This window comes from Heteronotia binoei, chromosome 4 (assembly GCF_032191835.1).
Source record: "Heteronotia binoei isolate CCM8104 ecotype False Entrance Well chromosome 4, APGP_CSIRO_Hbin_v1, whole genome shotgun sequence".
NCBI classification, from domain to species: domain Eukaryota; kingdom Metazoa; phylum Chordata; class Lepidosauria; order Squamata; family Gekkonidae; genus Heteronotia; species Heteronotia binoei.
Window position 1 is genome coordinate 133,722,435 of NC_083226.1, and position 12,881 is coordinate 133,735,315.

Genomic DNA, 12,881 nt, shown 5'->3' on the forward strand with positions numbered 1-12,881 from the left:
TGTTAACAGACTGGCTTTATGCGGGCAATGGAGAGGGCCCCACGCAGGCCCTTAGCCTTTGCTCTGCCTTTCTGGGCATTGTTCGCACACCTCGTCCTTTCTGCTTCCGGAGGCAGCGATGGGAATGATTTGCTGCAGATGACATCAGCAGTGTATGGTGGATGCTGGCAAAGCAGGAGCGGCAGCAGCGCGCGTGGCTGCGCTGGGTCTCCTCCTCCGCCTCGCCCGGTCCCAGCCCTGCACTGTCTCGGTATAAAAGCGCCGCCGCCTCCCCGCCCTCCCTCACTCGCCCAGCTGCCTGGAGCGCGGTGGTGCCTGTTGGCGCGCGGTTCCCCTGCCGAGGGAGGCGCCTTTGGGAACTAAAGCTTTTCATTTTGCTCTCTTCCTTCGGTGCCGCCTGAAGGGAGAAGAGCGAGGAGGAGAGGGGCTTGCCAGGATGGCGACGGTGGTGCTGGAACCGGAGTCGGAGCCGTCTTGTAGCCTCCCCAATGCCGTCCCCCCCTCGCCTAGCCTGTCTCATCGCTTTCTCGACAGCAAATTTTATCTGCTGGTCGTTGTAGGCGAGCTGGTCACCGAGGAGCATCTCCGGCGAGCTATAGCCAACATAGAGCGAGGTAAGACGGCTGCACGCATCTCCCACCCCCACCCCGTCTCCTTCAGTATCCCTGAGAAGGAGTTACCATCTCTCGCTCTCCCTCCCACCCAATGCTCGGCTGTGGGAAGGGGCGGCAGGGACTGGAGGCGACCTACAGGTTGCACAAAAGTCCTTTGCGCTCGCCGTCTCGCGTGCTGCTGGCGGAGGAAGGAAGGAGAGTGCTTCTCTGCAATAAAAAGTCAATGACTGCATAACCTTGGCAGAGCCTCCTCCCCGCCACATCCTCAGTCCATTGTCGTTTGGCATGAAATTCATGTTTGCAGACTTCATAACCCAGCCACAAAGAATGATGGAGAAAAAGAAAATCTGATGCAACCACTCCCTTCTCCTCCCCCCTTTGTGTCTATGTGTATTGTGTGACTGTGTGTGTGTGTGTGGGGGGGTGTGATCCTCTGTCTAGGAGCTGCAGTACTAGAGTTGGCAGCAATATCCACTCAGCCCCTCCGTCTCTTCTGCATCCCTTCCAGATTCTCACTTCTTCTCGGAGAGTTGCGTTGCAGTATGGGATAAAGGAGAGTCTGCAGCTGGATTTACTGAAGGGTGTGTTTTCTTCTCTGGATGGCTGCAGTTTTCTTTAATAGATGGAATAAATGACTTGGCTGACTTTTTAAAAAAGAGAGCTATTCCCCCCCCCCCCACACACACACATACACTTCAGGAGAGCTTTTATTAATTCAGAGTGCACTATTCTCTCTCTCTAGACCTTCCTCTATTGCCAGGCACAAAAAAAGGGAGAAATCTCAGGAACATAATGAGGTTAAAGCGGGGGGGGGGGGGGGGGGGAGTTGGTTCCAAGATATTGTGAATCTGTCCGGTTAGTATGAGATGCAGCATCTGGAGATGTACATGGTTGTCGAGCTGCTGCAGCAGCAATAGAGAAGGGAGGAGGAAGATTTCTTTGGCTTCTCCCACACAAAGATCTGCAGTTGGCTTTGACATTTTGCGGCACCAGGAAGGTGGGATTGGAACACACGCTGCTGATCTTGAGTTAGCTCCACTCATTCCTTCTGCAAATCTTTCCAACTCCTCTCTTGCTATTGACATTTACACGCACCCCAGACCTCCCCCCCTCCCCCGCTGGCTCAGAGCTGAGATCGTTCTGGTCTTTTGCGGAGCCAGCAACAGTGCCTCCTTTGCTTTCTCTTTTTCGCCTCTTGGTGCTGCTGCTGGGGAGTCTGCCCAGAGATACCGGCTTGTGGGCGTGGTGCAGTCCGCAGTGCGGTCCCTATGGCAGCCCATAGCGGACAAAGGGCGTTCACACAGTCAAGGAGAAAAAGGAAATTACATTAAATATCCATTTGCAATCAATCTGCCTCTGCTCTCTGAAAACTGAAGAGAAAAAAGGATCAGGAGAGATGTTGCATTGCAGACTGTGCCGCTCCTGATAATAAAAAATGCATCAGCTCTCTTTGTTTCTAACTTTCAGGCACTCATGGCTTTTCATGGGTTTGCTCCAGTTACAAAATCAAGACTTTTATCAAAAGAAGCAGAATCAACAGCAGAGAATAGAAATGCCTGTTATAAAATGTTGAGTACTTCCTCTCAAAGCTTGACATTGTTCCACTACAGATTTCCACTACTGTGAACAAGTTGGCCAACGTACCTTTTATTTTATATAATTTACATGTTGGAATATGATGGGAGGGAACAATGGAGTCATTCTTGGTGATGTGCTTAAATGTAATGCAATTTATCATTCTGAGGAATGCTAATGTGTAATGCCCATAATATAAATTCTAGATCTTATATTAAAAGACCATACTTGTGGCACTCATTGATTTTATACAAATAAGCTTTAATTGAATGCATTTTGATTCCAAATGTGTGATGGTTTTATTTAAGAAAGGAGAGGAAGAGGAACTTGCTATTTTCAGAGAAACCTTTAGGTAACTGATTATTCTTGCTATATAGGTGTGGTTCAGCATACCAAGGTGTACTTCAGTTGGCTCTTTGTATTGTTGATTCACTCCCTTTCAGCCAAGGAAAACAGGGCCACCTGTATTAAAAATTGACATAGTCATGGTCTCTTTTGTTCAGTGCCTGGAAACTAATGTGAGTGTGACTGATAATCTTTGTTTTATACTCCACTGGTAATTTTGTCTTTTATCTGAAATCTGAATTTGAACTCAACTGTATTTCACTTAACATTGTACAGTACATGGATGTGTTTTGTTCACTGAAGGTATGATGTCATCTTATCACAGAAAAAAAGTAGTTTAAGCCTGAGAAGTTCTGCACCAGTGCTATTCTAATTGCCATTTTCTTACTGCATAAGGTTGGCTTTAGTTACCTAGAACCAACATCCATTCTTTGAATTTTTGAGTAATGGATGGTTAATAATTTTTGTAGAATTGAGTGCCTGGGCGTATCATTGGGTTGATGTTGAACTTGGACTGTGGAAGTCCAAAAATTTATTTCCATGGCACATGTATGGATTTAATAGATCTCTTCTTTTTGGAAAAATACTTAATGAGCTAAAAGCCATAATTCATCACTTGAACTATAGATTCTTAACAAGGCCTCCAGGATTTCAGGTTTCACAATATCAACTCTATGCTTCCCTTGGGCACCACCCTTGAAGATGCTGCAGAGAAATCTGAGACGAGATCATTTACCAATGTCTAATTGAAGGGTTATCTTGAAGGCCTGATGGAAGAAGATTATTCTCTTTAAATATTTTTGAGAGAGGTCTTGAGTTTGCAGTGCTACCTAGTTGTGGTTCAAGCATCACTTACTGAGCTTTTCACTTTAACAAGTTATTGAGCCCTTTTACTTTTTAAGAAAGATTGACTCTTGGATCTATACAGAACTCAAGATTTGTGGGTGTGCCCAGGTTGCTAACGGAAACCTGACTGTCCGACCTGCTTCTCTTCTCACAGAAGGAAACAAATAATCTTGTCTCAGCTGAATTTTCATTATGTTCAATCTAGCAGCAGATTTTTTTTAAAAAATCCCATTTTACTTCAGATCTTAGAAACCATTTTTTGTTTTTCACAGTTTTGTGTTGTGTCTCTTTTAGAACTGCTGAGTCATGGTGTGCTGCATTGTTAGACATGCTTGCTGTGAATTGTTAATATGTTACAATGTTGTGCATTAATGCCATTGTTCTGGCTTTCTTTACTTCCATAAGAGTATCACAGGCTGATAAGAACCAGTTTAGTGTAATGGTTAGAGCATAATGCTAGAAATGGGGAGATATTTGGGTTCAATCTCCCATTCTGCTACAAAGCTGGATGACCTTGGGCCAGTCATTCTATTTTAGTCTAATCTACCTCACTGTTGTTTTTTTGCGAGACTAAAAAGCAGAAGGAGAAAAGCATGTATGCTGCTCTGAATTTCTGAGGAGGGCAGGATAAAAGTATGACTAGGCTTTGCTTAGGCTGTATTTATATAATAGCTGCTTAATTTTCATGATTAGTGATAAATGTAAATGTGGCTGTGTTAGAACACATGTTTATGAATCCTGTCTTATGACATGGGCATATACACATGGACCTGCCTTATGCCAAGTTAGATAACTGATCTATCAAGGTCATCATTGTCTACTGTGTCCAGAAACAGCTCTTCATGTTGTTGGTTAGAGGTATTTCACATTACCTGGTACCTCATCCTTTTAACTGGAGATGCCAGGAATCAAACCTGGGAACTTCTGCATGCAAAGCAGCACATGGCGAACCACTGAGCCATGGCTTCTCCCTATCCATGTGGTTTGATCCTGCATATGATCATTCACTCATTTGGAATTCTTTTAAAAACTAGGAACCATGAAATAAGAACAATGTATCATACTCTGTGATGATTTCTTAAAATATGTGTTTCTCATCTGTCCAGCAACACTAGATTAAAATTGCCACATGAACATTTTTTGGACAGCCTTTTCCTGTCTGCCCATTTCATCTGCTCCAGGAGTTGTAACTACAACTGCCATGAGAAATGCAAAGTCACCTCTGTTGTTGCTGCTGCTGTGTCTAACTGTAAATTAAAGTAATAACTACTTTAAGAATTACATGTTAAGAAGAAACCAACTGGACACTTTTTCTCCCCTCAATGAGCTTTCATTGCTGCTGCAGGTAAGCCCTTTGATATCTGAAGGGCAGTTCTTACTGGCAGATAGGGTTGTCAGCCTCCAGGTGGGGCCTGGAGATCTTATTGAATAGCAGCTGATCTACAGATGACAGATCAGTTCCATTGAAGAAAATGTCTACTTTGGATGGTGGACTCCACAGCATTATAATCTGCTGAGGTCCCTCCTTTCTCCAAAGGGTTGGCAACCCTACTTGCTGAACTATAAAAGTTGGTGCTCTTGAGGCAATCTCTTGTTAACTACAGCATGGCTCTCTAGGAGTCTACCTGCTTCCTAACTTCCACAACAGAAGAATATATTTTGTACTTTAGGGATAAGATGCTGTTATAATTAATGGTCCAGCTAGCAGTAGTCCTCCTATAGTTGTAGGGAAGACTGCCTTGCTCTTCGTTTGGTCAACCCTGCCTCTTCTTAGGGGAGAATAAATAGCATACCTTATATGCTTGTGCAAGAATTGACTTGGTCTTCTTTTCGTAAGTTAAGTTGGTTGATCAGTTTTGGAGTTTCTTTAGTTTTTACACTTGAGTTTGTTTAAACATCTGCCACCTGAAAAAGGCAGGTGACCTTTTGAAATGAGACACAGCAACCAATTTGTATTTATTTTTACAACACATTTATTCTGCCCTGTAGAACCGTTGTATGAAGTCTTTTAAAAGAATACAGCATAAACTGCTTGTGAACAATATTTAGTAGAATTCACATCTTTTATAGACTTTTACAAAAATATAAATATATATTTTTAAAAATGGACTTCAGCTTAAAATATTCCAGTGCTATGTATTATTTTGTCTTATTCTTAAACATTGAAATGGAGATGTAAGCTACATAAATCTAAACATTTTAGGAACAATCACACATAATACCTGCTTTTTAAGCACCCACAAATCCACATGACAAGTTGCTTAGCCCAAATACGCCCAGTAGCTGGCAGTCATTAGTTGGTACTCCACAGTTGTCTCAGACACCTCATTGGCTGGTCTTCCTGAATAATACTGTTGTATATGAAGGACAACAGAGAATATAAATGGTGTGATTTCTTCAGTAGAAAAAGAATTAATATATGAGTCCCAAACAAAGACTGTCTTCTGTTGATGGATTGTCTTCAGGAAAAGTTTAGGAATAAGAAAGCTGGTTGTTGGAGTTCCCATTCAAACATGAGCTGTGTGAACTAAAAGCTTGTTATAAACAAAAAGCTGCAATTTAAAAGAAGGCCAAGAATGAAAAGGTAATTTGGTACACTGCTGTACATATTTGTTACTACTGATGTTTACAATAGCATGCCTTTCTCCTGATTGCGGAGTGACTAATAGAAAGTTTGCATGTCATACAGTTTTGCCTTTGAGGGAAGAACTGAACAACAAAAGTTATTCCTGCCCAGGATCCTGAAACACCTTATGTGAGATCCTTTTCCATGGAAGCTTGCTGGGTGACAATCTCAGCCTAATCTGCCTCACAGTGTTATTGTTGTAGGGATAAAACAGAGGCAATGAGAATGTTGTAAACTGCTTTGGAACCCGACTGGGGAGAAAAGCATGGTATAACTAATATGGGAGGAGAGATACTGATACAGTGTTCATAATAAGATCTCACCACAAGTTAGTTACCCTGCTTTTACTGGCTAGAATCACAGTTTCTCATCTTTCTCATCATGTGGACAAAGGGGACCCCATAGATGTTGTTTACCTTGACTTCCAGAAAGCTTTTGATAAAGTTCCTCATCAAAGACTCCTTAATAAGCTCAAGAGTCATGGGGTAAAAAGACAAGTCTTCTTGTGGATCAAAAACTGGTTAATTAATAGGAAACAGAGTGGAGTATGGTAAGCAGTGAGGTGCCACAGGACTCAGTTCTGGGTCCGATGCTTTTTAACTTGTTCATTAATAATTTGGAGTTGGAGTAAGCAGTGGAGTAGCTAAGTTTGCAGATGACACTAAATTGTTCAGGGTGGTGAGAACCAGAGAGGATTGTGAGGCACTCCAAAGGGATCTGTCGAGGTTGGGCTAGTGGGCATCAACATGGCAAATGAGGTTCAGTGTGTCCAAGTGCAAAGTAATGCACATTGGGGCCAAAAATCCTAACTATAAATACAAGTTGATGGGGTATGAACTGGTGGAGACTGATCTTGGGGTCGTGGTAGATAACTCACTGAAAATGTTGAGGCAGTGTGCCATTGCAATAAAAAAGGTCAACACCATGCTGGGAATTATTAGGAAGGGAATTGAAAACAAATCAGCCAGTATCATAATGCCCCTGTATAAATCGATGGTGCAGCTTTATTTGGAATTCTGGTCCCTGCATCTCAGAAAAGATATTATAGCATTGGAAAAAGTGCAAAAAAGGGCAACTAGAATGATTAAAGGGCTGGAACACTTTCCCCATGAAGAAAGGTTAAAACACTTGGGGCTCTTTAGCTTGGAGAAATGTCGACTGAGGGGTGATATGATTGAGGTTTACAAGATTATGCATGGGATAGAGAAGGTAGAGAAAGAAGTACTTTTCTCCCTTTCTCAAAATACAAGAACTCATGGGCATTCAATGAAATTACTGAGCAATCAATTTAAAACTGATAAAAGGAAGTACTTCTTCACCCAAAGGGTGATTAACACATGGAATTCACTGCCACAGGAGGTGGCGGTGGCTACAAGCATAGACAGCTTCAAGAGGGGATTGAATAAGCATATGGAGCAGAGATCCATCAGTGGTTACTAGCCACAGCTTATCGTTGAAACTCTCTGTCTGTGGCAGTGATGGTCTGTATTCTTGGTGCTTGGAGGGGGCACAGTGGGACGGTTTCTAGTGTCCTGGCCCCACTGGTGGACCTCCTGATGGCACTTGGGTTTTTTGGCCACCATGTGACACAGAGTGTTGGACTGAATGGGCCATTGGCCTGATCCAACATGGCTTCTCTTACGTTGTTATTTTCTTTCATGGTGACTGGAGGCTAGGCAAAGCTTAAATTTTACACTTTTAACACATTTGTATTTGAAGAAGAAGAAGAAGAAGATATTGGATTTATATCCCACCCTCCACTCCGAAGAGTCTCAGAGCGGCTCACAATCTCCTTTACCTTCCTCCCCCACAACAAACACCCTGTGAGGTGGGTGGGGCTGGAGAGGGCTCTCCCAGCAGCTGCCCTTTCAAGGACAACTTCTGCCAGAGCTATGGCTGACCCAAGGCCATTCCAGCAGGTGCAAGTGGAGAAGTGGGGAATCAAACCCGGTTCTCCCAGATAAGAGTCCACACACTTAACCACTACACCAAACTGGCGTAGATATTGTGAGTAGGACCAAGGTGGTGATCTTGCTTGAGGCAGGATGTCCTAAATGCAAGGTACATTTTGAAGTAAATGAGAAGTTTATATGCAAAGCGCAAAGTAAATAATGATTATATTGCAGTCGCAGGAAGTTCAGTTAGAGTTACCAACTTCCAAGTGGGGCCTGGAGGTCTTCCACTTTTATGTCTGATCTCAAGCTGACAGAGATCAACTCCCCTGAAGAAAATGGCTGCTTTGAAGAATAGGCTTTATGGCATTGTACCATACTGAGGGCCCCCCCTTCCCCAAACTCCCGCCCTCTCCTAGATCCACCCCCAAAGTCTCCAGATATTTTCCAGCACAGACCTGGCAACCCTAAATGCAGTATTAATGAGAACATTTATTTATTTATTTAATTCAATTTATATCCCGCCCTCCCCCATGAAGGCCGGCTTAGGGCGGCTTACACACTCATGTAAATACATGGAACATAAAATTTAAGATATAAAAACAGAAAAATCAACCCATTCAAGTGCTATAATAATCTTTGAGTTTTCCTATTCTGTTGTTCCAGCTGGGTGTTATATAGAAAGACTGATTTTAGGTTCATGTTCAAGGTGGTACCAGTTATTTTGGAGTCTGTTGTAGCTTGTGATCTTAATTTACAAATGCCTGGTAGAAGAGGCATATTAGTTTTATTTTACATGGTATAAAGGAGAACCATAAGGAAAACAAATTTTATCTGTATTTTGTCCTTTGAAAATTAAATGTGACTAAATCATTTTTGGGCATAAATTATTTGGGCTTTATGTGTGGGACATTTAGTGTTATGTATCATTGCTGTAGATTGGATTGAACCAATAACAGGTCTGCTATATAGTGACAAATATATGTCCTAATAAAAAGTTATTAAAGTGGTACATACAACAGCTAGAGCAGATGTCAACTCTGAGTGTGTGTGTGTATTTGCCGTCAAGTAGCCATCCATTTATGGCAACCCCATAAGGTTTTCAAGGCTAGAGATGTTCAGAGGTGGTTTGTTTTAATCTGAGTAGTGACCCTGGTATTCCCTGATGGTCTTCCCTGCTTAGCTTCTGAGATCTGGCTTTCTATAGCAGTAATTGAGACTATTCAACGGTCTTGAATAATTGGACATTTAAATGGAGAAGAATATGGAGAACATATTTTAATGTATCTTATGAAAGCAGAAAAATTACAGGTAGGCAGGCCTTGAATTCAGCAGGAGCACAGCTCCAGAACCTTTCTAACGGCCCCCCTCCTCCCGCCACCTACCTACCTTGTCCATTGAATAGTAGGTACAGCTGCATAACAGTTCCTGGATGAGCTCCTCCACCTATTTTTCTACAAAACGACTCCAGTGGGTAGGTGTCTTTGTTGAATATAGATATGCAGAGAGGGACCCGTGAAGACTCATAAGGGGAGGGAAATCCAGTTTCCACTCCCTCCCTCACTGCTTTTGACTGCTGTTGCTGGATCTTTTTTCCCCCTCATCACATTCTTCTCTGAGATTCTGCTGTGCCTGTTTGTTTGCAATGACTACACGTGTGCAATTTAGTATTGCTATAAGCTTCTTGGGTATCCCAAATTAGTTTTTAAAAGTCCAGATTTATCTTCAAAAAGTCCAGATTTATCTTCAAATGAAGACTCTTCTTTGGCATTTTCTAGACTGTAGTTGCCTTTTGTGTTCTCATTGGTGTCATGACAATTCTGATGATTGCACTATCAATGTAATCAGTTTACACTGACGTATTTTCTTTGGTCTTCCCCTGTCAGTCTTCCACCTGTTCAAATTCACATTTGAGTACTGTTTTTCCACTCTCCCTATTTTTGCACATGCATTGAAGTGCTGTAGCAGCCTCATGGTAGGGTTGCCAAGTCCAATTCAAGAAATATCTGGGGACTTTGGGGGTGGAGCCAGGAGACATTGGGGCGGAGCCAGGAACAAGAGTGTGACAAGCATAATTGAACTCCAAGAGAGTTCTGGCCATCACATTTAAAGGGACAGCACACCTTTTTAAATGTCTTCCTTCCATAGGAAATAATGAAGGATAATGGCACCTTCTTTTGGGGCTCATAGAATTGGACCCCCTGGTCCAATCGTTTTGAAATTTGGGGGATACTTTGGGGAGAGGCACTAGATACTATATTGAAAATTTGGTGCCTCTACCTCAAAAAACAGCTCCCCCAGAGCCCCCGAAACCTCCAGATCAATTCCCCATTATACCCTATGAGAAGACGTTTCCCTCTCCACCCCCCTCCCCCTCCCCCCCCCCCCCCGTTTCTGGCAAATCTGATGCAGGGGACTCTGTACTCACGAGTTGCTGCCAGCTTCTCACAGCAACACAGGCACACCAGCTGGGCACTTTATGGCATGGAATAGGAAGCCGGCAGAACTCACCTCCAGAGGTGCAAAGGCACATGGTCCTTTGGGGGCGTGGCTGGGCTACCCTCCCTTCGCCGGCCAGCTGACTGGGGGCGGGAAGCAACCTGAGAAAACGGAAGAGCTCTGGCTGCTGCGATCGGGGCTGGGGGGAAGGGCTGCCGTTCTCCCCCCCCCCGCTTTCCCTTTTATGGCCAGCGGGGGAAGGAGGCTCCAAATCGGGGGTCTCCAGGCCTAGCGGGGGATTTGGGAACCCTACCTCATGGAGATCCCTGTGTATCCTTATTTTCAAGTTATTGCATACACAGGGGTGTCAAACTCATTTGTTATGCGGGCCAGATCTGACATAAATGAGACCTTATCAGGCCAGACCATGTGTGTCATAAAATGTAATGCCAGTTAACAGAGATATAAACTTTATAAAGGACACAGGCAAACACAATTAAAGATGTTTAGAAACTTAAAATATGATTAAAAGATTATTTTGTTTATTTAACAGTCTCTGATAATTGACACCTCTTGCTCTGAATTGTTGCATCAAAATCTGGAAACAATGTGCTGTAGCAATCTTGAGTAAGTTGTTCAGGTGTGTGTCTGTAATCTGCAAATCTACTTATGGTTTATTGACGTTCATTACAGAAATCTAATGGCCAATGCTTTGGGCCTATGACCCAGGGGAAAACATGAAATGGTTGGGCATTGTGAGCTTTTGTACATAAGTTGCTTCATGTGCTGGTCAGCAAATGGAGAAAATAGAGATTTTGCTCTGTAGCCCCTGTGTAATTGAGCAAGCCTGGCAAAGCAAGCTGTGAGGCAGGAGGAAGCAAGAGAGAAAGAAGGAAGCAAGTGAAAGTGAGTTGCTCACGGGCCTGATAGGAGTCCTCTGTGGGCCTGATCTGGCCCTCAGGCAGGGCTGGTGCATGGGATTAGGCAAAGTAGGCAGTTGCCTAGGGCACCACCTGGCCTGACTCTGGCCCTGATGCATGACTCTGGCTCCTGACCACTGTCACCTTGTCCTTTCCCATCACCAAGCTGCCCTCAACAAAGCCAAGCCACCCCCCTCTCCCCGATGTGTGACTTGGCCTCCCACCTCATCCTGTCCTGCCACCCTCCTTCCTAACATGGCTGGCAAGCACTTATTCTCACAATTTTTTTATAACATCACTTTTTTTGAAAAATTAATACATTAAAAATGTGAAAAGTTTCAAGTCTGGTACTCTTCAATTTCCCTGTATTTTTTAATAATGTCGGAGGGGTGCTAGTGGGTGATTTGCCTAGGGCGCCGGAAAGCCTAGCACTGGCCCTGCCCTCAGGCCGCATGTTTGACACCCCCCAGGCATACAGGACCACTTAACAAATGGAAGAGAGATTGAGAAAGATGAGGCAGGTGAATGCACATGTTTGCAGATGAGCCACCACAATTCTGTAGGGAGGAAAGTTGTGGATGTGGGAGAGATGGTGTAGGGGGGGGAGTCAGTTTTCACTTGTGAGTGCTTTTTTGCTGAACTGCTCCTGGATAAGACCTCATCTTCATTTGTCAGGATATACCTCCCCTTTTTATTGGTGCGTCAGTACTTTCAACACTTCCAACAGCTGTGGCACCATCAGATTTAGCAGATGTTACAGAGAAAGACTTGTGTGCTTGATACGACAATATTTTTAAAATGGCATTGAGAAAGGTGCTATAATTGTCTCTGGCATTTGAATGAAATATTGGTAAAGAGGGCAATGATTGACTGCTAGTGTTGGGCTTCCTAATGGGAATTTCTGCTTCAGTGCAAGTGCCCTCCAGCACTGAAACATTTCCATGCTGGCAAAACACCACTCAAACCTGCCCTTTCTGGATGGGTTTGGGTGACAGTCCTCAAGATGGGGGGAAATGGTCTGATTCTGAGGAAGATGCTATCTTCAAATTAATTTTGCAATTAAAAAATTTAAAATATTAGGGGGAAATAAGGAAAAACTGGGACAGCACTGGGATGTTTATGAAGTTGTCTGGACAAAAGGAAAAATTCTGGTAACTTTAGGTAATGAAAATGGAATTTTAAGGCAGTCTGGAAAATGGCTTTGTTTTCAGAAACGTAAATGATCAATGTAACTGGCCTTGTTGGGTGCATTTACTTATACATAATGGGCCTCTGGGTTGCCAACTCCAACTTTATTTGTTTAAAAGATTTGTCAGCTGCCTTTCTTGTGGTGCTCAAGAGGCCTTAGAATATAATAGGATGTTATAAAAGCACAATACAAAACAATTATACAATGTGCAGATTAAAATGTTGGGAAATTCCTGGAGATTTGGGAGTGGATCCTGGGGATGGTAACATTTGGGGACAGGCAGAAGCAAAATGGGGATATGATGCTATAGAGTCCACTCTTAAAAGCTGCCATTTTTTCCAGAGGAGTTGATCTCAAAAATCTGGTGATAAACTGTAATTCCAGGAGGAAATCCTAGTCCCAGCCCTCTAATACTTATAAAGTTTAGATTTGGTG

General features: G+C 43.2%; 1 protein-coding gene across 1 annotated transcript in view; it reads left to right on the forward strand.

Moving 5' to 3' along the window:
- The first annotated feature begins 326 nt into the window (after positions 1 to 326).
- Positions 327 to 12,881, forward strand: part of LOC132569577 (microtubule-associated protein 1B-like) — a 110,108-nt gene continuing 97,553 nt past the window's right edge. The window contains exon 1 of the mRNA XM_060235793.1: positions 327 to 614. Coding sequence (XP_060091776.1) covers positions 437 to 614 — 178 coding nt within the window. The 5' untranslated portion in view covers positions 327 to 436. The remainder of the gene's footprint in view (positions 615 to 12,881) is intronic.